The sequence below is a fragment of the Poromitra crassiceps genome (assembly GCF_964638095.1).
Source record: "Poromitra crassiceps genome assembly, chromosome: 12".
Taxonomy (NCBI): Eukaryota; Metazoa; Chordata; class Actinopteri; order Beryciformes; family Melamphaidae; genus Poromitra; species Poromitra crassiceps.
The window spans coordinates 34596566-34621540 of record NC_139632.1 but is presented as its reverse complement, the minus strand read 5'-3'; the positions used below and the strand labels follow the sequence as shown (position 1 = coordinate 34621540).

At 46.2% G+C, this 24975-nt stretch overlaps 2 protein-coding genes across 2 annotated transcripts in view; one reads left to right on the top strand and one right to left on the bottom strand.

Moving 5' to 3' along the window:
* Nucleotides 1–117, bottom strand: part of dbt (dihydrolipoamide branched chain transacylase E2) — a 14039-nt gene extending 13922 nt beyond the window's left edge. The window contains exon 1 of the mRNA XM_083647505.1: nucleotides 54–117. Within this exon, the coding sequence (XP_083503631.1) occupies nucleotides 54–101 (48 nt within the window). The 5' untranslated portion in view covers nucleotides 102–117. The remainder of the gene's footprint in view (nucleotides 1–53) is intronic.
* A 498-nt stretch (nucleotides 118–615) lies between these two features.
* Nucleotides 616–9811, top strand: rtca (RNA 3'-terminal phosphate cyclase). The gene is made up of 11 exons (XM_083647619.1): nucleotides 616–789; nucleotides 1405–1505; nucleotides 2877–3020; nucleotides 3508–3631; nucleotides 4077–4135; nucleotides 4938–5082; nucleotides 6000–6118; nucleotides 6494–6552; nucleotides 6866–6960; nucleotides 8395–8499; nucleotides 9516–9811. The coding sequence occupies exons 1-11, from the start codon at nucleotides 739–741 to the stop codon at nucleotides 9603–9605; spliced, it is 1092 nt and encodes a 363-aa protein (XP_083503745.1). The 5' UTR covers nucleotides 616–738; the 3' UTR covers nucleotides 9606–9811.
* The last annotated feature ends 15164 nt before the right edge of the window (nucleotides 9812–24975 follow it).

The window sequence follows — 24975 nt, the reverse complement described above, 5'->3', positions numbered from 1 at the left end:
TTTGTTTGTTTTATTGTTTGTTGAGTGCGTGCGTGCAGAGCGCTTTAACTCACCAGCCGTCTGAGGACACTGAATGAGCCTCTGGTCACCACGGCCGCCATAGTTGCCTCCTTGGTGCTGCTGGCTGCTGCTCTGACGTCACCGCACGCCCCCGCCAACAACCAATCACACACTACTTGCTGATACACCGGGAAGTAGCATTGGGAACTTAACACGTTGGTAGAAGCTAGAAGTGATCCCAAAAACATACAAGTTTTTGTTGGAAATGCTCATTAATGGAAAAAGGAAAAACGGATGTCATGTTTGAGGAAGATAATCTTCCTTATGAAGAGATCATCAGGCTCAGTCAAGTGCTGGACGTTCAAACACAATGGGCATCCACCCAGAGGCCAAAAAGGGCAGGTGCCTGGGCACCACCTGAGGTCTATCTGTGCACATCCCTGCGCAGGATTCTCCTCCTGTGGAAATAGAATCACCATGAACAGCAATATATTCCCGACCTGTGAGAGGCAGCAATGTGCCCCCAAGGCATCCAGTCTGCCGGAAAGCCATTAGTAGAAGAAGAAGGAGGAAGAGGAGGAACAAGAAGAAGAAGAAGAGCTGGCTGGTTATTGCTGTCAGCTGTCGTGAGATCTGGCAGCAGTAGTTAGAAGAAGAGTGCTGAAGCTGTCACTGCCTCTCATACCTCCATGCTCCCTGACTCATCTGACTGAGGCCGCCGGGTTGAACAGTGTGAGAATGGATTCCTCCTCGGCCATGCTCGAGATAGACGGCAGCGTGATGGAGGGAGTGAGTCTGAATAACTGTTCTCTATCCACCAGCTAAGACACGGCTAGTAACAGGGAGCTAGCACGGCTATATATCCGACTGTCTCTATACACCAGCTAACGCAGGGCTAACAAATGCAGCGTTACAGCTAGCAATCAGTGGTTTAGGATTCTAGGATTTGAAAACATTAGGGGCTGCCCAGACCTCTGTAGGTACCCCCCCCCCCCAGGCCTCTGAGATGAGATGGATACTGATGGCCCGTTCCTACATCAGCACCAGAGCAGAGGACCTGTCTTCACTGTGATTACGAAACCATGACAGAGATGGTTTTGGCTTTTGAGGGCATACAGTATATAGCAAATGGCTGCACTTTAGTAATGTATCTAATGTATGTTGTTATTTGAACGCAGGCGTATTTCTGGGGTGGCAATTTGAGTCATTTGCGAGGGCCCGTTCTCTGTTCTCTGCCCAATACATTGTTGGCGATCCTGCTCTCTCCACGGGCCCCTCTACCCCAGGGGCCCCAGTGTAACTGCACTGCCTGCATGGTCTATATACAGTATGCCCCTGGCTAACATCAGCTAGCTACTGCTAACTCTCTCTCTCACTGTGTGTGTGTCACTGTGTGTGTTTCAGGGGGGCCAGATCCTCAGGCTCTCAGCATCTCTCAGCTGTATCACCGGGTCAAACATCAGAATCACCAAGATCCGAGCTGGCAGGAGCTCACCAGGACTCAGGTAGGCTAGCAGGCTAACATAATATAGTGTTGCCAGATAAATACAGTGGATGCTTTCCAGCCCCAAATCTGTTCAAAAACCGCCAAAACGCACACAAAACTGCCAAAAATATCTGAGGAGGAAACATGCAAGGCATATCTTAAAATAATTGTATGGAGATTCCCCTGTTATGTTCTGCATCATGGCTTTCTGACAGAATGGCTTCAGGGCTAACTTCTCCCATGTGCAAAACGCATGAACCCCAAGCGACCCCCTTCCCCCGCGAGTAGCAATTACATTATTCACAGTAAACCCAATTAAAAAAAATACTGAATCGACAGTTTGTTTAGTTTGATTATTATTTATTGTTTTTACATAGGCTACTAATCATTCTTTCAGTTCCAGTTCACATAAAATAAAACCAAACACATTTTTTATTTATTTTTTGCTCTACATTTTTTGCATTCGTAAATGTCACTCCGAGCGCTCAAAGCGCACTCTGGCACAAACTGGACCGTTCGTAAATTGGGAGCGCTGTTGGAATACAGCGTTGGGTTATTCAGAGCGCTACACTCTCGGAGTGGCAGAGCGCACTCTCTGCACTCCGTCTGAGGAGATGGCGCAGCAGAGCTCCAAGAGATGATGAACTGCTAAAATGGTTAAAAGAGACAGTGGAAGAGAAGAGAATAGACGAGAGGAGCTGAGAGCAGATAAGAGTGAGCTGTTTGTATGTGTAGCAGTTAGCTAACTGCCAGCCAGTAGCATGTGTTTCTAAAACTAATGACCCGTTTGTTAATTCATACAGAAAGAGCACGCTCTGCCTCTTTGTACAGCCACACTCTCATTTTAGTGTAGAGCGTCAGATTGGATTTACGAACGCACCCCTAATTTTAAACCCACACACACAGGAGAATTTAGAAATCGTCATCTGCTGCAAAAAACTGAATGACATGTGAAAACATGGCTCTTAGTTTGACATGGTGGTGAAACAAGTAGAGAATGAGGCATGCCCAAAACATTTAGCCTTTCGACTCAGAGCTCAGTCCAACAAGACATGTTGAATCAGCTGGAAAGGCAGCGGGACACACTGCAAATACTAGCGATGCCCAGACATGGCCGACGGCTGACTGTCGGCTTGGTGTGTCTGGGGCTTAAAAATTTAACTAGGTGAAATCTTCGCAAACCCTGTCTTATCAGGTGTGTCTGTTACAGAGAGCTATGTTCTGTTCATCTGTCAGAGACTAGGGCTGGGCAACCCCCACTGATTTCCTGAATCGATTTGATTCCGATTCACAAAGTTGAATTTAATTCGATATCAATTGTATTAGGATATTTCAGTGACAATAATAATAGATTTCCAGTATTCTACTGCCCCTGTCCGTCTCCCCCCAGGCCTCAGCACCTAGCCGGGCTGCAGCTGGTCTCAGACCTGTGTAAGGGCCATCTGCAGGGAGGAACCATCGGCTCCACTGAGGTCACCCTAACCCCGGGTCAGATCTGCTCTGCTAAGCTAACTGCTGACCCACACACTGCAGGGTGAGATACCTACTGTACCTGTCTGTCTGTCCGCCCGTCCATCTATCTGTCTTAACCTGGCATCACCAGGCTCTCTATTACTGGTCTTCGTTCTTGCACTTCTTGTCTAAGACCCGCCCCAGATCCAGCAGTTGTGTTCTACAGTGTTTTCGTTCCCCCATAGAAAGATGATTTCATATGGTTGATTTTATATGATTGATTTATTTTATATGATTTTTTATATGTATTTTGTGTATTATAGGTAGATAACTCGCATCACATTTATTTACTGATGCCCTGTTTTCAGAGCAGAATTGGTTTTTGGAGCACTGAAAAGGTTTTACCGGATGACCAGATGCCAAGCTTTTGGCCCCAGACTAGTCTGTCTGTCTGTCTGTCTGTCTGTCTGTCTGTCTGTCTGTCTGCCTGTCTTCCTGTCTGCCTGTCTGCCTGTCTGTCTGTATAACAGTCAATGCATCATTTGACCAGGTGAATCATTTTGTTGCAGGAGTGTGTGTCTCCTCCTGCAGGTGGCGCTGCCCTGTGCTCTATTTGCTGACTCAGCCTCTGAGCTCTGTCTGAAGGGAGGAACTAACGCTGAGATGGCTCCACAGATAGACTACACTGTGATGGTAACACACACATGCACTCATGCACGGACACGCATGTTTGTGCACACACACACACACACACACACACACACACACACACAGGTTCAATGCGTACACCATGTCCACACAATCAGAGAGGGATCCAGAGGGGAGAATTCTGCCTAGTTTCTCCAGGACTTTCAAACCTACATTTATATACTTTTATTTCATTTATTTTAGGTTTCCAGGGACTTTAAAAGTTTGAGAGTGACATGTTCTATAATGGTCTCTCCTGATTCTAAATATAGCTGAATCGCTTCTGACCAAGTAAAACCATTTTTATAAGCATTTTACGAATGTCTATGGAAAGATAAATGGCGGTTGGAATCCCTTGGTCCGTATGCCTAACCTGGAAGAGGTTAGGCTGCACTTTGGCTCTCTATGTTTCAGTCTGTACTGTCAGCTGACCTCAGGTCCTGTTCTCCAGGTGCTCAAGCCCATCCTGGAGCGCTTTGGAGTCCATTTTGACTGTGACATCAGGATGCGGTGAGTAGGCAGAGTTTGCTGTCTGAGTGGGCGGAGTCTGCTGTCTGAGTGGGCAGAGTCTGCTGTCTGAGTGGGCGGAGTCTGCTGTCTGAGTGGGCAGAGTCTGCTGTCTGAGTGGGCGGAGTCTGCTGTCTGAGTGGGCAGAGTCTGCTGTCTGAGTGGGCGGAGTCTGCTGTCTGAGTGGGCGGAGTCTGCTGTCTGAGTGGGTGGTCTGCTGTCTGAGTGGGCGGAGTCTGCTGTCTGAGTGAATAATATTCCTGGAATGCATTTCTTTGCATTCTTAGAGATTATAGTATTTGTTTTTTGTTCATGTTTCTAACAATTGGCCAAGTTAGTAGTTCGTTTATGGGATAGGAATTCTGCCAGATGACAGGCACTAGGCGCCATTTTCTACTTCATTTGGAAGAGAAAATTATCCTGAAATGAAGATTTGATTGACAGCTGCATGTCGTGATATGATTGGTTGATATGGGGTAGAAATGTGATAGTACTAGGTGACGTCAGCAAACTGTACATTACTGTTATCAATGAAATCTTGAAAAATGAACTTTTGATGTGGAAAAAGTGTGAAAAACTAAAGAAATTAGATTGTTGTGATTTGTTTGGCATACATTATTAAATAGGTGCACTGCATACCCAGGTATTTGAACTAAAAGAAAAGAAAAATCATTTTTGGGTTCAGCTCGACTTTAACGGTCGAATCAGCCTCTTGAGAACAAGGGTCACCCCTACTAGACACAGCTTGTGTGTGTGTGTGTGTGTGTGTGTGTGTGTGTGTGCGTGCGTGTGCGCGCGTGTGTAGAGGTTACTTCCCCAAAGGGGGGGGAGAGGTGTTGGTGACGGTCAACCCGCTGAAGGAGCCGCTGAGACCGGTCGACATGACGACCAGAGGTGACATCACCAAGATCCACGGCCGAGCGTTTGTGGCTGGAGTGCTCCCCTACAAGGTGTGTGTGCAGGGTTCCACATTATCCATGCCCCCTGTGGCCAAAAGAAGTCACTCTTTGGCCACCAGATATCCCCTGTCGTGGCTCCCACTGGCCTGTAGGTGGCCCTCTGTGACCACACCGTGAGCCTTCACCAACACAACATTAACGTCACAGTTACACAAAACATCTTGATTCCTACAGTTTCACAAACACAACAGTACTGTGTGCTCATTACTGTGCTAGCTCGGGCTAGCTACTAGCTACTGATATGAAAATGTGAACAAATTAAACCGCAACAAAATGTAGAAGTGAATGGAAGGAGAAGGTGAAGTGGCTCGACGATGACACATGTAAGCAGGTGAACGTCATCTACTGGGCTGAGGCCACAGATGACCTCAACACGAGAGCAGAAGACTGCAGCAAAGAATTTACATTGATAAGAAGTGACGGCTAATCCATCCATCGTTCCATTGCAACGTCAGTGCACAGCAAACCCGCCATTTTGGCCTGAAGCAGACACCTTTGATTGGCTGTCAAGGTTCTGTGCTGTTGTCCCATTGGCCAAGGAGGCACTTTTTTTTTCAGGGCAAAAATGTTGGCAGCGCTGTTGTCAAAAAAGTAGCGGTGTCGACTCTTGCCTTCAATACTCTTTGACTGCAGTGAGGCTAGGCTAACGTTGTTATTTGCTGCCCAACGCACGATCTGATTGCACCAAGTAACAGTTGTTCCTGGACCAACATTTCTTCCTAGTATGGGCTGGGAAAACCCCGCCCCTGAATTCATTTGATTGGTCGCCGCAATTGCTTCTTCCTGATAACGTGCGGCAAGTAAAGTACTGGACACAGCTGGTAATTTGTGTGTGTGTGTGTGTGTGTGTGTGTGTGTGTGTGTGTGTGTGCGTGCGTGCGTGTGTGTACGTGTGTGTGTGCGTGTAGCTGGCTAAAGACATGTCAGCGGCTGCAGTGCGGACCATCAGGAAGGAGATCAGAGACCTTCACATCAACATCCAGCCGCTGCAGGAGGAGGTCGCCCGCGGCAACGGCAATGGCATCATGTAAAATATACACCTCTATAAGAAACGTTACACTACCTTATTTCCTGTAATAGAGGCACGTTATAAGCTGTGTCTCTGATAAGGGCCAGGGGGTTATGTCACATAATTGTGAGGTCACCGCTGTGATGTCACACACCCGCTGTGATGTCACACCACTGTGAGGTCACTGCTGTAGTTATGTGGGCGACTGGGAACTGGGGATGAAGGTTTTTCATCAGAGGAACACAACGTGACCATCAGGAGGTGGTTGTTTGCAGACAGTGTCACAAGGTTTCAAGCTGTGTGTGTGTGTGTGTGTGTGTGTGTGTGTGTGTGTGTGTGTGTGTGTGTGTGTGTGTGTGTGTGTGTGTGTGTGTGTGTGTGTGTGTCTTTCAGAATCGTGGCGGAGTCGTCAACCGGCTGTCTCTTCGCAGGGTCGGCTCTGGGGAAGAGAGGTGAGAACCAGCTGTTAGCCAGTCAGGACCAGTCTGACCTGAAACCTCCAGCTGTTAGCCAATCAGGACCAGTCTGACCTGAAACCTCCAGCTGTTAGCCAATCAGGACCAGTCTGATCTGAAACATCTAATCTCTGGAGGAGCTCAGATGTTTAGACTGTTTGATTCAGAATGTTGACTGAAACAGCAGACCAAGGAGAAACACCTATCTGCTAATGCGTGTTTGCGCGTGCGTATGCCTGTGTGTGTGTGTGCTTATGTGTGTGTGCTTATGTGCGTGTGTGTGTGCGTGTGCGTGGCTGTGTATATGCAGGTGTGTCTGCAGAGAAAGTGGGCATTGAAGCAGCTGAGATGTTGCTGAGGAACATCAGACACAACGGCTGCGTGGACGACTTCCTGCAGGACCAGGTGACATCATCAGTCTTCATCAGGGACCAGCATTTCAAGCAACAATACTGTTTGATATTCACTCTGGGAACTATTCCACCATTCTTCAATTGTCATATTGACTTTAGCTAGCCAGGCTAAGCTGCTAGGCAGATGTTAGCATAGAGCTAGGTAGTTAAGATAGTGTAACTTTCTTAGCCTTCCTGGTCAATGCGTTCTGACCGTTCTTCATGCAGTAATGAAGCTTGAAGCCTGTTTTTAACACCGTTTGTCCTAAGACACGTTTCATCTCCCCACTGCTCAGAATCCCACACAATGCCATGCTCTTAAAGCCCCGCCCCCTCCGCTCAGAATCCCACACAATGCCATGCTCTTAAAGCCCCGCCCCCTCCACTCTGTGTTGGTGTTGGTGACCCCTCCCACCCCGCCCGGTCACAAACTCTTCGAAACACTCCCCCTCGACAAGAGACTGAGGTCTGTCAAGACCAGACCCTCTCGCCACAAGAACAGCTTCTCCCCAACTGCCATCGGCAGACCATATAGGACCATATGACTGCTAGGCTGCATATTTACACTAAGACAAATTCCTCGTATTCTGATTTCAAACGTCCTGTGGACATCTGCTGTATAGTCACACGTCATCTGATTCTATGATTCACCACGGAGATACGCCCGGAAAAACAATTATGCCGGAAACAGTATTCCTCCGTATCTTGGCTGCAAGCCGCGTTATTGCTGAGATCTCAACAACAGATTTCAAAACTGATGCTCCCGTTGGAGCGACTCGAAATGGTTAACGAGCGAATGTTTTGATCACTCGGTGGCGTTTTGAGCCTGGCGAATGTGGTTACAGGCAGTGGGGCTTAGCTAACGTAGCTAACAGCTAGCTACGTAGTTAACATGTCAGTGAGCTCAGTCAGAATAGAATTTAATTAAATTGTCATTACCTACAATTATAGCGTTCCATTGAGTCTTACATCATGGTTCCATTTTAGCAACTAACTTAACTTTTTTAACTTGGAGCACAAAATTTAAGATAAACTAAAGATATGCAGTGTTGTGTAGTATCGTAATGTATCCTAGTAAATGCATAGTAGCATCGTAAATGTAACCTAGTAAATGTATATAGTATTATGTACTGTATATGATGGGTTAGCATCTGGGTTATGATGGCACTTCTGAAAAATAGAGCATTGCTCTCAGTGAGACTCCCCTGTATAAATAAAGGTAAATAAATAAATAAAAAGTTGTCAAAATATTTGGTGAACACTGTGGCTAATTAACATTCATGACTCAGAAACATTGGAAGGGGGCTTTAAAGAGACAGGCTAGGCCTGTAACACTAGCCCAATTAGCCTGATTAAAAACAAAGGAAAATATACCTTTTAAGATGAGACAATTGTTTTCCTTCCTCTCCTCCTCTTCCTCACCTCTTCTTCCTCTCTTCCTCTTCAGCTGATCATCTTCATGGCATTGGCTAAGGGAACATCTCGGATTCGAACTGGCGAACCGACGCTGCACACACAGACCGCCATCCACATCGCCCAGCAACTGACCCAGGTAACACATACACACACACAGTCAGTTTAATTACCGTCTGCAGTAGAAACTATATTGTAATTGGTGTGCAAAGAGCTTAAAAACATACATTGTTAGAAAGGTTCCCATGCAGGTGCCTATTCGCGGCGGGGTGGCCGCCCTCTCGTATTGTGTGTGTTCCCTACCCGACGGCATGACCCGCCCTATACTGCCTCTGATTGGCTTATCAACCTAAACCAACTACGGTAATCGTCACTCCTCATGCCTAAACCCAACCCAGTCAGAGGAAGTAGGGCGGGTCTATCATAGCCTGGGTAAACCCAGCCTCCACGTGGCCTCTATGTGCTATCAGTCACGAAGAAAGAAACTTACGCTACATGCATAGCCTGTGACGTCACGTTGAAAGCTGGGTTTACCCAGGGCAGGCTAGGTCTATCAGTGCAAGGATGCTAATAACTAGGACAAGACAACACTTGTCCGTCATATGGAAGTGGTTGCTTCTATCGGCTACACTTGACAGCATTGTCTCCTCCTGTACTATTCCAGACCGCAGTAGAATCTCCGTGCTGCCTGGGATCTTTGCTCATGTGTTTCCTCTGGGGAAAGTAACTTGTAGCGTTTGTCAGACGCTACCGCGCTACTTGGTCTATGAATAGCTTTGCTACTGAAAACACTAATTGATTCAAAAGGAGCAACGCTAGCACCAAGCTACTGAGAAATGTAGTTAAGCTATCCACCCTCATTGGATAGTAATCCTCTTGACTGATGGAAGGGTAACAAGACGCGCTTTCCCAAGGCTGACCAGTCTAGCTAAATTAGCTATTTTAATTTAGGATTTGATGTCTGAAAAAAGTTAGTTTTGTTGGCTGTTTTCACCATTATTCGCGAGAGCTGCGTAATTATGGGTGCTAATTATATGAGCTGAGTGATGGGCTCTTTAAAGTGGAAATTCGTTCACCAGCAACACATTTTCGTTCTGAGCTTTTTCTATTAGTTTCTGCTGATTTTTTTTTTTTCATTGTTTTTTTCCTCTCCAGGCGAGGTTCACGATAACTGAGTGTGATGACGAGCTGAGCGGTTACATCATCGAGTGTCAAGGAGCAGGAACATTCAACCCCAACCCGTAGCGCTCGTGCACACACACACACACACACACACACACACACACACACACACACACACACACACACTAACACACACACACACACTAACACTAACACACACACACACACACACACACACACACACACTAACACTAACACACACACACACACACACACACACACACTAACACTAACACACACACACACACACACACACACATACACACTAACACTAACACACACTAACTAGGAGTTGCATGAACTTGTCGACGCCTACCGGAGGACGGGGAAAAGTCGTCATGTCAGTCGACGTAATTTCTTCCAAATTACATAAAATTTCGAGGCTATGATAGTAAAAAAAATATCGATCAGCTATTGTTATTCAACAATGGATTTGGTATAATTTGCTCATTCGTGCTATTTCCAGAAAAACTGGAACCCACTTGAATTAAAAGGATGATTTTTTTTTTGCTTCAAATATTATCTTATTTTTTTATCCCACCACTAGTAGATTATAGGTATGTTTACAGTTTATTATTATCATGATTATTTATTATTGGTTTACAAGTTTGAAAACTTGTACAATAGTGATCTAAGCAACACGTGGTGCCATGGCTGGGAATATTCGATATAGCGGGGGAAATCACAATATTCACGAAATATCATGATAGTATAATAAGCGATATCGAATATCGGCCCAAAACCTTGTTTTTCCTGAATACAGAACTGTAATGAATAAAGTTTTGTATTCTCTGTCTGTTGTCTGTCTCTGCTCACTCTTTATTATAGTGTTAAAAATATATTAGAATATTTAGAACTTATTTTGGGCTTCATATCATTTCATACAGAATGTGGACAGAGATGATTGGTTGGTTGAAACCTGATCAACAGAGCTATTGAAGAGAGAGTGGCTTCAACAGAAGTCCAAAAGGCTTGATTGTCACATGACTCACATAGCTCCTTTCCATAGGCTCCATTCTAGCATCAACCTATAGTGGACCTTCAAGGATAGTTCCAGGAAGTACGTGGCGGGCCGTTTGAATCCATAAAATAAAGCTGATTATATACAATTTGATTCTTTACACGACTTACCCTTTAAAAGTACATCACATTCTGCTACAGCGCTGCTTAATCCAGAACCGTGCTTTAGCAAACTATTCACTTTATGTAGCCCCGCCCACTTGATCCATTGTGTCACGACTTCCTGTTCAAAACGTTGGTGGTTTTACCTGCTCAAACTAGTCTGACTCACCTGGTCAAACCTAGTTTGACTCACATAATGAGTCGGACTTAAGTTTATGAGTCGGAGGAAGTGTAAACACAATCAGAACTTCCGATTGTCTTTACACTTCCCGTTAGTCTCTCAAGCCAGACTGTCTCTTTTACATAAGGTGAAGTCAGTGATAATAAAGTCAGTACATAAAGTTTTGTCATTTTACTTGTCTGAAAACCAGAATATTGCGGCTACAATATCAATGTAAATTTGAATATACTATCCTATAGTAAGTAGCCTACTATAATGTTAGAATCATGTTTTCCAGTGACACCTGAGCAAATCAGGCAACTACTAAAATAGTATAATTAACATATTAATAAGTTATCAAGAATTTCATTCATTCGTGGAAATATGATGACAAAATAGTGTATCTATGAGAATCTGCCGACTTCATTCAATCTGTTTGAACCAGAAATAAAGTGTTGTCATTTTACTTGTCTGAAAACCAGAATAATTATGTAGGCTACAATCATATCAACAAATTTGAAAATACTGTAGGCTACTATCCTTTATGTTACAATCAGGTTTTCCAGTGACTCCTGAGCAAACAAGGCAATTAATAGAATAGTATCATTTAAAGAATAATCAGTTATCAAGAATTTCATTCATTAATTTGGGGAAATATGACAAAAGGTGTAATATCTACTGTATGACAATCTGCAGACTTCGTTCAATCTGTTTGACCCAGAAATAGCTTATCCCAGTTTGGCAAAATGATCACGTAATGACTGGTTTTGCCCTTTTTTCAGTTGGCTTTGTTTTTGTGAGTTTTTGGCTTTTTTGACCGTTTTGCCCCTCCCCCTCCCCCAGTTTTTAGCTTTGATTGTAATTTTTCTTACTTTGTTTTTGTGGTCAGTGTGTGTGTGTGTGTGTGTGTCAGCAGGTGGTCGTACAGTACAGACTCGGCTCAGTGGGTCGGTCGGTCAGGTGTTTCCATGCGGTCACACGGAGTCGGGTTCCTCTGACCTCCTTACAGAGCGGGAGAGAGACAGAAGCAGTGGAGTGCAGAGCGGCGGCAGGAACTGGCCTATTACTCAGCTGAATAGAGTAGCCTATCATAAGGATGACATATTTTCGTAGGCCAAACCAGAAGCCGTGTACTTCCTGGTTCCTCCGTCTCCAAGTCAATGGGATTTTTGTTTGGTACAGGATAGACAAACGCAATAGAAGAAGCAGGCCAGCACTCCAAAATGTCCTTTCAAAACACAACGAACGTTTCAGCAAAAAGCCTTCATCAGTGTTGATGAAGGCTTTTTGCTGAAACGTTTGTTGTGTGCCGTCCTCCCAGGTGACTTATTCAACTTTTGAAAGGACATTTTGCAGTGCTGGCCTGCTTCTTCTATTGCTCTTGTGACTTGTGTTGGCCCTGCACCCATGTGGAACTCTTATTGTGAGTGTGCTCGCATTCGGTGAATTTGGACACAGGACAGACAAATGCCATCTATACTGTCGACAGCTCTGGCAGCAGCCCATGCTCGCCCAGGGGTGGAGCAGGATTTGATCCACCAACCTCCTGCTTCCAAAGCGCATGCGCTAACCACTGTGCCAAGAGGGCTAAGTTCCCTTGGCGGAGCTGGTTAACGGGTCTTTATACTGGGGAGGGTCTTTCACTTACTACCACTCGGGACTCACTGACTGGACTCAGTCATTCGTTTACACTTAAGAGGTGCCGTGAAATTTGTGCTCCCCATTTTCCCCATCCTATCAATATCCAGGAGGTCTATCAATTTGAGAGCATGATTTTTATTTCAGGTTCAGATTTTGATTTCCCTCAAACCTCGCCCTCGCACTCAAATAGCCTCTGCTCGCACTTACATTTGCTCTGCTTGTGCTCAAACTCGCTGCTTTTGCACTCAAATGTATAATTGAGTTGCTTGGACAGATTTCCTGCCCTCGCAGTCAAACTGCTTCTGTGCACTTGTGAAACTTCTGCTCTTGGATTTCTTCTCTTGCGATCGGATTTTTTGTGCAAAAACCCTGTCAAAATGTTGCACAAAAGATCCGAGTGCAGAGAAGAATCCAAGAGGAGGGGTTTCGAGAGTGCACAGAAAGCAGTTTGAGTGTGAGTGCAGAAAATCTGTCCAAGAGTAATCCAAGAATAATAGTCTTCAGTGCAAGCATACAGTTTGAGGAGGACTCAAAGAGCATATCTGAGCACACGCAGGGGGCTATTTGAGTGTGAGGGCGGAGTTTGAGGGAAAGCCTTGCAAAATCTGAAGGTGAAATCCATAAATCATGCTCTCAAATGGATAGAGTGCGCTCTTGGATATTGATGGCATTCCAGCTTGTCCTCCATGGTCAGTCCAGCTTGTCCTCCATGGTCAGTCCAGGAGCGGTGGCACTGGGCAGCTGCAGTGCAGCGCCCGGGGGGCTCCACTTCTTCAAACCGCCGCTGGTCAGACGATGATCTTCTGTATGTTTTTAGTGGGGGGTTATATATGGAGGAAACCTCAGGGGAGAACATGCAAAGTCCACACAGGAAGGCCCTTTTCACGAGATAACCAGGTACCGAAGGTAACCCCCCGTGTTGTCAACAGCATCCCAGGCAGGGGCCCCAGGACCTTCTTGCTGTGAGGCGAGAGCGCTAGCCTACCACTGCGCCACCGTGCCCCCAAATGGTTAAATGCTATGTTAAATGCTTCAAATAAGGTCTCGTTAACAAAGGTTTATGAAACAGCTAACTTTGTGAAAAGATTATCTTCACAAATGAGGAACACTTTATGACTTTTGAAGCATTTTCTGAAAATCTCAATTTTTGAAAATCACATTTCTGCCTCGGAAAACATAAAAGTGGTCCTCATTTGTGAAGATTATCTCGTGAAGACGAAGTTTGCAGTCTCATAAACTTTTGTTAACCACAGACCTTATTTCAAACATTTAACCAAAATCCCCATAGAAAAATCCCATTGACTTGAGACGAAGGAACCGGAAGTGCTAACATCCAGGTCTTCCAGTCGGACTCATTTCTGCTGTACTCTATAGAGCCAAAGTCACACACACTTCCAGGTTAAGGGATTTCCATTTTATTTTCCAGACATTTCGTGAAATGCTTATAAAACTAGTTATACAGCTATATTTAGAATCAGGAGAGACCATTTCACACAAAAACGTTTTTTTTTGTTGGTCTGAGTGATAATCTCCTGATTCTGAATGTAGTTGGTTGGTTTGAACAAGTACAACTTTTTTTAAGCATTTTACGAATTGTCTATGGAAAAATAAATGTCGGAAGAAATTCTTTGGTTCGTATGCCTAACCAGGAAGTGAGCATGACTTTGGCTCTTCATAGAGGAAACCCGAGCAGGCTGAAAGTCACACCTGGACCTCAGTGGAACATCGAAACCTGAGCGCACGAACCTGACACTCACCTGGAGGGATGGCCCCGCCCCTTCTCTCCCCTGCAGGTGAGTGCTGCCTCTGGATCTGCTCCTTGGGTCGAGCTCCGGTTCTGGATCTTGTGGTTCTGGTGGATCTGGTTCTGTTTTGGCTTTTTGGGGGTGGGGGGAGGGTGTCGTTTTTGGCCTTTTTTTTTTTTACTTTTTGTGTGTGTTTCTGGCTGCTTTGGGGTCTGGATCTTGTGGTTCTGGTGGATCTGGTTGTGTTCTGGTTCCCGTGCTCAGCGATGGCGGACGGCGGCTGGAGGAGCCAGGACGTCGTAGCCGCAGCTCCTTCCTCCGCTCAGAGCCCTCACAGAGTCTGGATCTCTCTGATCTCAGGTCAGTTCCTCCACCCAGAGCCCACACAGGGTCTTGATCTCTCTCTGATCCCAGGTCAGGTCAGTAACTCCAGACAGTCTGGATCTCTCTGATCTCAGGTCAGTTCCTCCAGAGCCCACACACAGTCTGGATCTCTCTGGGAACTTGATTGTAATAGATCCAGAAGATATCCAGTGCAGGGTCTGAAGCAGACAGACAAACAGGGTCTGAAGCAGGCAGGCAGACAGGGTCTGAAGCAGACAGACAAACAGGGTCTGAAGCAGACAGACAAACAGGGTCTGAAGCAGGCAGGCAGACAGGGTCTGAAGCAGGTCATGTGATGTATCCATTATCCTTGTTTTGGTTCAGACTCTGGCTGCATCATTCTGAACCAGCTGGAGTTTCTCAGAGTTTTAGCTAATCCAGTAAAAAGGGAATTACAACCATTTAAATGGCTGGTGATAAAAGCCTCTGTGAGTTTTTCAGAGTTAGAAAAATGTGTGATTTGGGCGATATTTTATGTCAGTTGATGTCAGTAGATTCAGGTCAGGATTCCAGAACACTTTAATAGAGTACTGCAGGGACTTTTTAGGCCAACTCACCTAGTCAGGCACTTCCTGGTTCCCCTGTCTAAAAGTCAATGAGCTTTCTGTATGGGAATTTGGGTTAAATGCCTGAAATAAGGTATGTGGTTAACAAAAGCAGGCTGGGTGAGGGATGCTAGAAAGGAGCGTGTCCCTGGTCCGGGTTCGCAGTGTCCCTATGCAGGGGTGGAAAGTATTAAAAAATGAATTTGATGAAAGTGATCAGTTGAACATGTCCAGAGCTTAATGTGTTAAATAGCTTAAATAGTGGAGACTGGAGTTGTCATGTGAAAATACCGGCCGGGGCCAGCTGCTTCTCGCATCATATGGGTTATAGAAAAACAGTTCAGTACACTTGTACTTGTACTTTTACTTCTACATTAAATCGTGTTCCTAATATCCATGGTATAATATGTATAATATAGATGGATATACATGGATATATCATAGGCTACATCAAACTCTTGAGCTACTTCTGCTCTCACTCAGAATGTCAAAATATAAGCGATGTGATGTATAGTGTTTGAGATATACACAATAGAGTAGAATTTGGTTCTTGGTTTTTGGTTCACACCACGCACAAACACACAAAATTAACAGTCATCCCACCACTATTACCCCAGCATATCCAACCCCTCTCTCTCTCTCACACACACACAACACATGCGCACACTCACTCACTCACACACACACGCGCACACACACACACACACACACACACACACACACACACACACACACACACTGCTCTCACTCAGAATGTCAAAATATAAGCGATGTCAGTTAGGCCTATAGGTTTTGAGATGTTAACGTTTGTTTGGCACAATACTATTGTAATGACCTCTGCATTCGTTAAGGAACAGGAGACTTACGGTTGGTACAGGCTTTTATTCACAGCTTTCAGAGACAACTCTTGGCGGTTGCTACGCTCCTCGCTAGACACACATCCTCTCAGCTCCCTCGCTTATTCTCGACTCCCATCACACTCAGACAGGAAGTCCCACTAACACCCCGTTCCCCAGGAACAACCCCACACATCAGTTCCTAGCGAAAACCCAGGATCACCACATTACCCCCTCCCTTCACAGCCAGCGCCCATGCTGGCACCCCCAAAACACACATACCCCTGTACCAAAACAATAACAGATCAACTTTTTCTCGTCACCACATCAAATTCCATTCCCCTCAACCCCCACAGACCCTTTCAATTCCCCAACAACATTCCCCCCAAATAGTCTTTTCTTTTTTCAACACACCACTTAATTTTCTCCATTCCACCACCACCGTTTTGTTACTTCACATCATCACACTTTTCAATAACATTCTGGAACTGTTCTTTTCACACACATCTAAATTCAACCCAAGCCGTCAAAGCTTCTGTCCCACTCGAAGCACACTACTCTGTAATAACGTTCTCTTCCCTCCGGCTGCTCACATTCTCTTCAGCCCGTCTCCCTCCTCCGTCTTCCAAAGTCTCAGTGCAGTTTCTGGCCAAATACCCAGGCCTCCCACGCGACCAGCAGAGTCTCACCTGCCAGCCACCTGCACGTCTCTCCTCTCGCGCTGTCCTCTGGTCCTCGACAGCCTCCCGACACTCCCTGGCTAGATGCCCGAACGCCCCACACGTCCAGCAGACACCCGGGCGTCCCCAAAACCGTTGCTCCGCGTCCATGGTCTGCTCCCCGGGAATGCTGTGGCACCAGACCCAGACCAAGACAAATCCATGGCCTTCTCTTCCTCCACGTCCGACACATCCAACGTTGTTATTATTTTATCAATGTAGTCGTTGCCTTCATCATCCTCATCCTGACACACAATCACAAGAAATGCAATGTTGCACACAGTTATCGCGCTATATGGTAAGTATATCAGCTATGTGTAACAACATTCTTTATATTCAATATTCATTAAGTATGTTGTAAAAAAAGACAAACAATGTTGTCTGGCAGTAAAATGTTTTACTCACGTCACCCATGACGAAAGGCGGACTCCCTTCGCGAAACACTATCTCCTCTCGCAGCAGCGGAGGCAGCTGTGCATTAAAGAATCAATGTATAACTATTTTGTTTCTCAGGTATGAGGTAAGTATATCAGCCTGATAAACACATACTGATATTACTAGGTATGTGTAACAATTTGTTATATTCCATATTCATTATGTTGTAAAAAAAAACAATGTTGTCTGGCTATACAACATATAGACAATACTCACAGCGGAAGGGGCAGGAGGGGACCCGGCAGAAGTGGTGCCTCTGATTTCTTTCCGCCCCCTCTTCCTTGGCTCAAGATTCTTACTCTTCTCAAACCTCTTCCTCCCTCTTCCCTTTGCCTGAGGGGAGGGGGGCAGAGAGGCAGCAGCAGAGGCAGAGGGCGGCAGACAGGCAGCAGCCGAGGCAGAGGGGGGCAGACAGGCAGCAGCCGGATCTGGCGATCCCTCATTGGAGGGGGGCCGAGAGGCAGAGGGGGGCCGAGAGGCAGGAGCCCCACCACGCAGCTCCTTCATCTGACGGGTGAGCCGCTTGACCCGGAACTGGAGCCTCACTACCTCACCCCTTTGGGCAACGCATCTGGGGTCCTGGCAGGGTGGGCGCTCTTCATCAGAGTCTTGCTCGGAGTTGGGTTCATCCTCCAGGTCCAGGGCTGAAACCATGCGGGGGTTGGGGTTGGAGGCTCTTAGTTCGGCAAGTTGATCCAGGGCGACCTTTTTTTTGGCATTGGCAATGTGCTGCTCCAGCTCCACTTCTGGCACGTCTGCCCTGTGCGTAGGATAATGTTTGCGGAGGAAACCCACCTCCTTGCCACAGACCGTGCACGTCCCTTTGGTGAGAATTGTGTGGCCAGAGGCCAATTTCGTGAGTACCTCTCTTTCCTGGAGGTTTACAACCTTGTGTTTTTCTTTCAGGTGTTTTGCCACATACTCGTATTGTCTGTCCTTTGTTGGACAGTCGGGGATCGGGCAGCGGGCAGAATTTTTTCCTTTACCCATGGCTGTAGAAGAAATGAAAATAAATAACTATATTTTGTTTACCACATGCCAAATAAATACTACTCACTATCGTGAAAACAAGCTAACATCACCCATGAGTCTGTATCTATGATGAGATAAGAAAAGAGTAAATGCCAACATGCTAACACCACTCTTAAAGGAACACTCTGCCCATTTTCAACCAGCTTTGTATCATTAGAACATCAGTAGTATATCAGAAAACTGTAAACTGTTTTGAAGTCTGTCATTTAATTTGACAGTCATTGAGTGTTAAAGTGTGGACCAGTGACATCACTAACTCAAATGAATAACTCATTAACTCAAATCAACTCTCAATAACTGTCAAACTAGATGAATGATGAATAGTTTGACAGTTATTGAGAGTTGATTTGAGTTAATGAGTTATTAATAAGTTAATAAGTTTGTATCTTTGAGAGAAATGCAAACCAAAACATGCTAACTCAGTCCCCACTGATATGTCAAGACTTGGGGAAAGGAAAAAAAAAAAAAAAAAACCTGCAGCCAACTCTGTATTTTGGGTAGAAAATGGACTTGGCAGGTTCAAAACATCATCCACCATAATCCCCCGCACACCGATGGCAGTTTGGGACAAAGTTGTCCAAACGGACCGAGGTTGACCGAATGGAAGGGGATCGGGGCTGGGGGGGGGGGGTCACCGGGGGTCGCTTAGATACAAAGTTGTCCAAACGGACAGAGGTTGACCGAATGGAAGGGGATCGGGGCTGGGGGGGGGGGGGTCACCGGGGGTCGCTTAGATACAAAGTTGTCCAAACGGACAGAGGTTGACCGAATGGAAGGGAATCGGGGCTGGGGGGGGCGTCACCGGGGGTGGCTTAGATACAAAGTTGTCCAAACGGACAGAGGTTGACCGAATGGAAGGGAATCTGGGCTGGGGGGGGGGGTCACCGGGGGTCGCTTAGATACAAAGTTGTCCAAACGGACAGAGGTTGACCGAATGGAAGGGGATCGGGGCTGGGGGGGGGGTCACCGGGGGTGGCTTAGATACAAAGTTGTCCAAACGGACAGAGGTTGACCGAATGGAAGGGAATCGGGGCTGGGGGGGGGGGGTCACCGGGGGTCGCTTAGATACAAAGTTGTCCAAACGGACAGGTTGACCGAATGGAAGGGAATCGGGGCTGGGGGGGGGGTCACCGGGGGTCGCTTAGATACAAAGTTGTCCAAACGGACAGAGGTTGACCGAATGGAAGGGAATCTGGGCTGGGGGGGGCGTCACCGGGGGTGGCTTAGATACAAAGTTGTCCAAACGGACAGAGGTTGACCGAATGGAAGGGGATCGGGGCTGGGGGGGGGGGTCACCGGGGGTCGCTTAGATACAAAGTTGTCCAAACGGACAGAGGTTGACCGAATGGAAGGGGATCGGGGCTGGGGGGGGGGGGGGGTCACCGGGGGTCGCTTAGATACAAAGTTGTCCAAACGGACAGAGGTTGACCGAATGGAAGGGAATCGGGGCTGGGGGGGGGTCACCGGGGGTCGCTTAGATACAAAGTTGTCCAAACGGACAGAGGTTGACCGAATGGAAGGGAATCTGGGCTGGGGGGGGCGTCACCGGGGGTGGCTTAGATACAAAGTTGTCCAAACGGACAGAGGTTGACCGAATGGAAGGGGATCGGGGCTGGGGGGGGGGGGGGTCACCGGGGGTCGCTTAGATACAAAGTTGTCCGAACGGACAGAGGTTGACCGAATGGAAGGGAATCGGGGCTGGGGGGGGGGTCACCGGGGGTCGCTTAGATACAAAGTTGTCCAAACGGACAGAGGTTGACCGAATGGAAGGGAATCGGGGCTGGGGGGGGGGTCACCGGGGGTCGCTTAGATACAAAGTTGTCCAAACGGACAGAGGTTGACCGAATGGAAGGGAATCTGGGCTGGGGGGGGGTCACCGGGGGTCGCTTAGATACAAAGTTGTCCAAACGGACAGAGGTTGACCGAATGGAAGGGGATCGGGGCTGGGGGGGGCGTCACCGGGGGTCGCTTAGATACAAAGTTGTCCAAACGGACAGAGGTTGACCGAATGGAAGGGGATCGGGGCTGGGGGGGGGGGTCACCGGGGGTCGCTTAGATACAAAGTTGTCCAAACGGACAGAGGTTGACCGAATGGAAGGGAATCTGGGCTGGGGGGGGCGTCACCGGGGGTCGCTTAGATACAAAGTTGTCCAAACGGACAGAGGTTGACCGAATGGAAGGGGATCGGGGCTGGGGGGGGGGGTCACCGGGGGTCGCTTAGATACAAAGTTGTCCAAACGGACCGAGGTTGACCGAATGGAAGGGAATCGGGGCTGGGGGGGGGGTCACCGGGGGTCGCTTAGATACAAAGTTGTCCAAACGGACAGAGGTTGACCGAATGGAAGGGAATCGGGGCTGGGGGGGGGGTCACCGGGGGTCGCTTAGATACAAAGTTGTCCAAACGGACCGAGGTTGACCGAATGGAAGGGGATCGGGTCCGGGGGGGGGGTCACCGGGGGTGGCCCGGGTGGCGTTTAGGTACAAAGTTGTCCAAATGGACCGGAGTTGACCAAATGCAAGTGTGTGTGTGTGTGTGTGTGGGGCCATCAACAAAATTGCACTTAGTTACCTGTTACCTGTTAGGCAGTTTGTGTCTAGCAAATGCACCCAAAAAAATGTATGTCACATAACCCTCTGCCAGACTCTAATTAATCACAAATCAATTAAACTGTAGCAAGTATCAGAGCTTACCTTGGCAGTGACTTGCAGTGTCGATGTCAAGTGATAAACTGACATTAATTTATTGTAAATTTCATCAAGTGGAATTTACTTCACCAAATGGAACATTATACTTGACCAAATGGAACAGTGTGTTCCCTTTGGTCAACAATTAAACTGTAGCAAGTATCAGAGCTTACCTTGGCAGTGACTTGCCCAACAAACCTACTAATTTATTGATTATAATTTGATTCATTAATAAAATTGATTAATAAAGAGCTTACTTTGTGAGATGCTTTTCTATTCAATCAGTGGCAAATCAAAAACGGTGTAAAAGTATTTTTTTCTAGTATACTGAATTAGAAATATGAATTGGAATGTTGAGTATATGCACATAAAACATCTACTTTATCATCTGAATCAATATCTTGAGCGAAGTTGGTGTTTTTTTTGGAGAAATAACAGAGCAAGAAAGTGTCTTACCTGTTCACTGGTGATGCTGACTCCAACTGAGCTGGGTAAACACAGCTGGCAGACGGGACGGCTCCGGCCCGCCCACCAATAAGACTCAGATATGCCAAACACTCAGTATTTGACTCTCTGGACAGAAAAATAAATAAATAAACTCTGTTTTCGGCTTGCTGGTTTGACCTTTGACAGCCACATGCTGTATACTGTACTAGGTATGCAGCATCAAACAGTGAACATGTCAAATTCGTTTTATTTTCAGACTTTTCTCTCCTCTCGCTTTTTCTCGTTTTTTTCACATTAAAGGATATGTATGAGTTTTTTTTTTTTTTTTTTTTCCGTTCATTTTTTCAGGATTGGCCACTAATGATGAGACAATGACACAGTTAAAATATTAGCCTCCAAAAACAAGGCATTGTGGAGTTATAGCCCTTTCAATTGGTCAAATGTACAAATAAAGTAAAAAAACCGACCGGTTTGACCAAATGGAACGACCGGCAGTTTGCAGTTGACCAAATGGCCGTGGTTTCCTGGGGATGACCCCCCCAGGCCCCCATCAGTCTGGGGACTCATTACATCATCACCAGTGACATCACTGATGACATCACCACCAGCGGGGACTGATGACATCACTGATGAGGCTAAATGGAACATAGTTGACCAAATTGAACATACTTCACCAAATGGAACGTTGACCAAATGGAACGACCCATTCCCATCTGGATCCCAGAGTCTCTGGAGATTGGATTACCATTCTCCAGAGGCTCTGGGATCACACAGGCATTAAGCCGCCACGCCACGTCAAGGCAGTGGCCTTGTGGAGTTTTTTTTTTTTTTTGGTGCAGAAGTGATTTGACATCTCAGTGTGAACTCCAACCATAGACTGTATATGATGCTGCCTTCAGGGTCTCCTCGTGAGTACAAAATGCTGCCTTCAATTTGTTTTGATGAGGAATACCAGACTCTTTAACAGAAGACGAGCAGCTCAGAAACCCAATGAGGTATAATAATGTGGTGTAATGCTAATATTACTACTGGTTATGCTAATACGAGTAGCCTAATAATTAACAACCAGAATTGGGCCAGAATACTTTTAAATGTAGTCAGTTACTGATTACACAAATTACATAAGAGTTTTTATGCCTCTGATAGCCGAGCCGGAGGCATTATGGTTTCGAGTTGTCAGTCCGTCCGTCCATACGTCCGTTCATCCGTACATCCGTCCATTCGTTCTTCTTTAACGCGATATCTCAGGAAGGCCTTGATGGAATTTAGCCAAATCTGGCTCAAACATCCATTTGGACTCAAGAATGAAGTGATTACATTTTGGTGGTCAAAGGTCAAAGTTCAAGGCACTGTGACCTCACAAACGCCATTTTCCAGCTCGTTAACGCGATATCTCACTAACACCTTGACGGAATTTCTTTACATTTGGCTCAAACATCCACTTGGACTCAAAGATTAACTGATTAGATTTTAGTGGTCAAAGTTCAAGGTCACTGTGACCTCACAAACGCCATTTGAGCTCGTTAATGTGATATCTCAGGAACGCCTTGACGGAATTTCGTCACATTTGGCTCAAACCTCCACTTGGACTCAAGGATGAACTGATTACATTTTAGTGGTCAAAGGCCCCTAACCCCAACGGCTCCAGTGGAGCTGCTCAGTGGCCAGCAGATCAGGCTGTGGTTGTAGGCTACTGGTCAGCTTCCAGGTGTGAATGTGAACAGGGCGCTCCTGAAAAAGAGAGCATTGCTCTCAGTGAGACTCCCCCTGTATAAATAAAGGCAACAAACAAAATCATGACAGTAGCTTTAACAATAAGCCACAGCCTCTGAAAATCCATGGCAGGCCAAAACAAACAGGGAGCGGACAAACTTAGCCCCCAGGCCCCAAATTGGTCAGCCATGCTTAAAGTTTACAGGAACAGGAGTTTAGCGCATTTTTTCCACTTTTTTATCCTCTTTTGTGTTTGAATCTGTGGTTTGTTATGTTTGTTTTTATGTCTGTTCTTTAGAGCTGCACTGAAACAAATTCCAATCAACTCTGTTGACATGGCAATAAAGTATTGAATCTTGAATCTTGAATCTTGAATCTATACTTACTGCCATCTATTGCTTCTCTCTCTGAGGCCATTTACACCTGGCGTTAACATGCATTTTCTGCCATCAGATTGCAATCAGATTGTGCTTGACCACATTAGCCTGATTTCATTTACACCTGGCGTTAACATGCATTTTTCCTTATCTAGATAACATCCAGATAACGTATTAACACCCAAAATGGTTGTCCTCTCAATCCGCATACAGTTGCTGTATCCAGATTGAGAGGACATATTGCATTTACACTTGTGTTCAATGTGTACACACAATGCATCCCTGACCACCTCCGGAGGTGGTTTGGCCGATCAGATTGCAACCCTTCTTCAATTATATAGGGGCGGCTTTAGCTCAGGAGGTAGAGCGGGTCAGCCAATGACGCAAGGGTTGGCGGTTCGATCCCCGCTCCCTCCCAGCTGCTGTCGTTGTGTCCTTGGGCAAGACACTTAACCCCAAATTGCTCCCGATCCTGCGTGGCAGCCTGCCGCCATCGGTGTACGAATGGGTGAATGTAGACTATCTACTGATTGTAAAGCGCTTTGGATAAAAGCGCTATATAAATGCAGGCCATTTACCATTTACCATTATATATATAAAAATAAATAAATCATCAGAGCTATCAGAGCTCCTGAGACCAGCTGTGGATCCTCCTGCAGGGGGCGCTGGACTCTTCCCACTGTAACCTTGTAGTTCTGCAGGACCGAGACGTCTTCAGCTCCCAGCTCCTTCTCTATGGCTCTGACTGACTGTGTCTGAGAGCTGCTATCTCTCTGCTGAGACCCTCAGTCTTCTCCATCATCTGACTCTTCTGCTCCTCTTCCTCCCTCAGTGCAGTGATCCTGGCCTCCTCTTCCTCTGGTAGAAACTGATGATGCCTCTCTGTGTGTCGGGCCTGGACCTGAAACACTTGAAAGCAACGTGTGGTCGTATTTCCGAGACCTTGAAGGCAACATATGCATAGTCAAAGTCACGCCCCCTTCCGGTTTAGGCATACGAATCAAGGGATTTCATTTTCCATTTATTTTTCCATAGACATTTCGTGAAATGCGTATAAAAATAGTTTTAATTGGTCAAACCAAGCGATTCATCTACATTTAGAATCAGGAGAGACCATAGAACATCTTGCATTAAAAAAATAGAGGATTATTATTTTTATTTTATTTTTGATTTTTGATTGATTGATTCATTTTATTTTGGGTAAAGAACAACAAAATCCAAAGGATGACATGCAAAAGTAAAAACACTTATTAACATCATGGTCCCTGGTCTTATAAAACCTCAGTCACTCAGGGAAGTTAAGGTTTTGCTTGCACCTGTATTTACCCTGTCTTTTCGACACAAAATGGCCACTGTGAAAAGGGCCTATCGCTTGATTTGACCAAGTAAAAGTATTTTCACAAGCATTTTACGAAATGTCCCTTGGTTCGTATGCTTAACCCGGAAGTGGGCGTGACTTTCGCTATTGTCGCTGGCTGCTGCTATGGTTGCTGGGGCAGCGGCTCTGGTTGCCATAGTGACGTCGCTAAGGAGGGGCTTGGTGAAATCAGAGTTGTCTTCAGACTTGAGAGCGTCGCTTGAGACCAGGGCAA

Coding starts and splice junctions, on each gene's coding strand:
- rtca (XM_083647619.1), top strand. CDS start 739: ATGGATTCCTCCTCGGCCATGCTCGAGATAGACGGCAGCGTGATGGAG. Junction 5,083..5,999: donor CTGGAGTGCTCCCCTACAAG/GTGTGTGTGCAG, acceptor GTGTGCGTGTAG/CTGGCTAAAGACATGTCAGC. Junction 6,119..6,493: donor GGCAACGGCAATGGCATCAT/GTAAAATATACA, acceptor TGTGTCTTTCAG/AATCGTGGCGGAGTCGTCAA.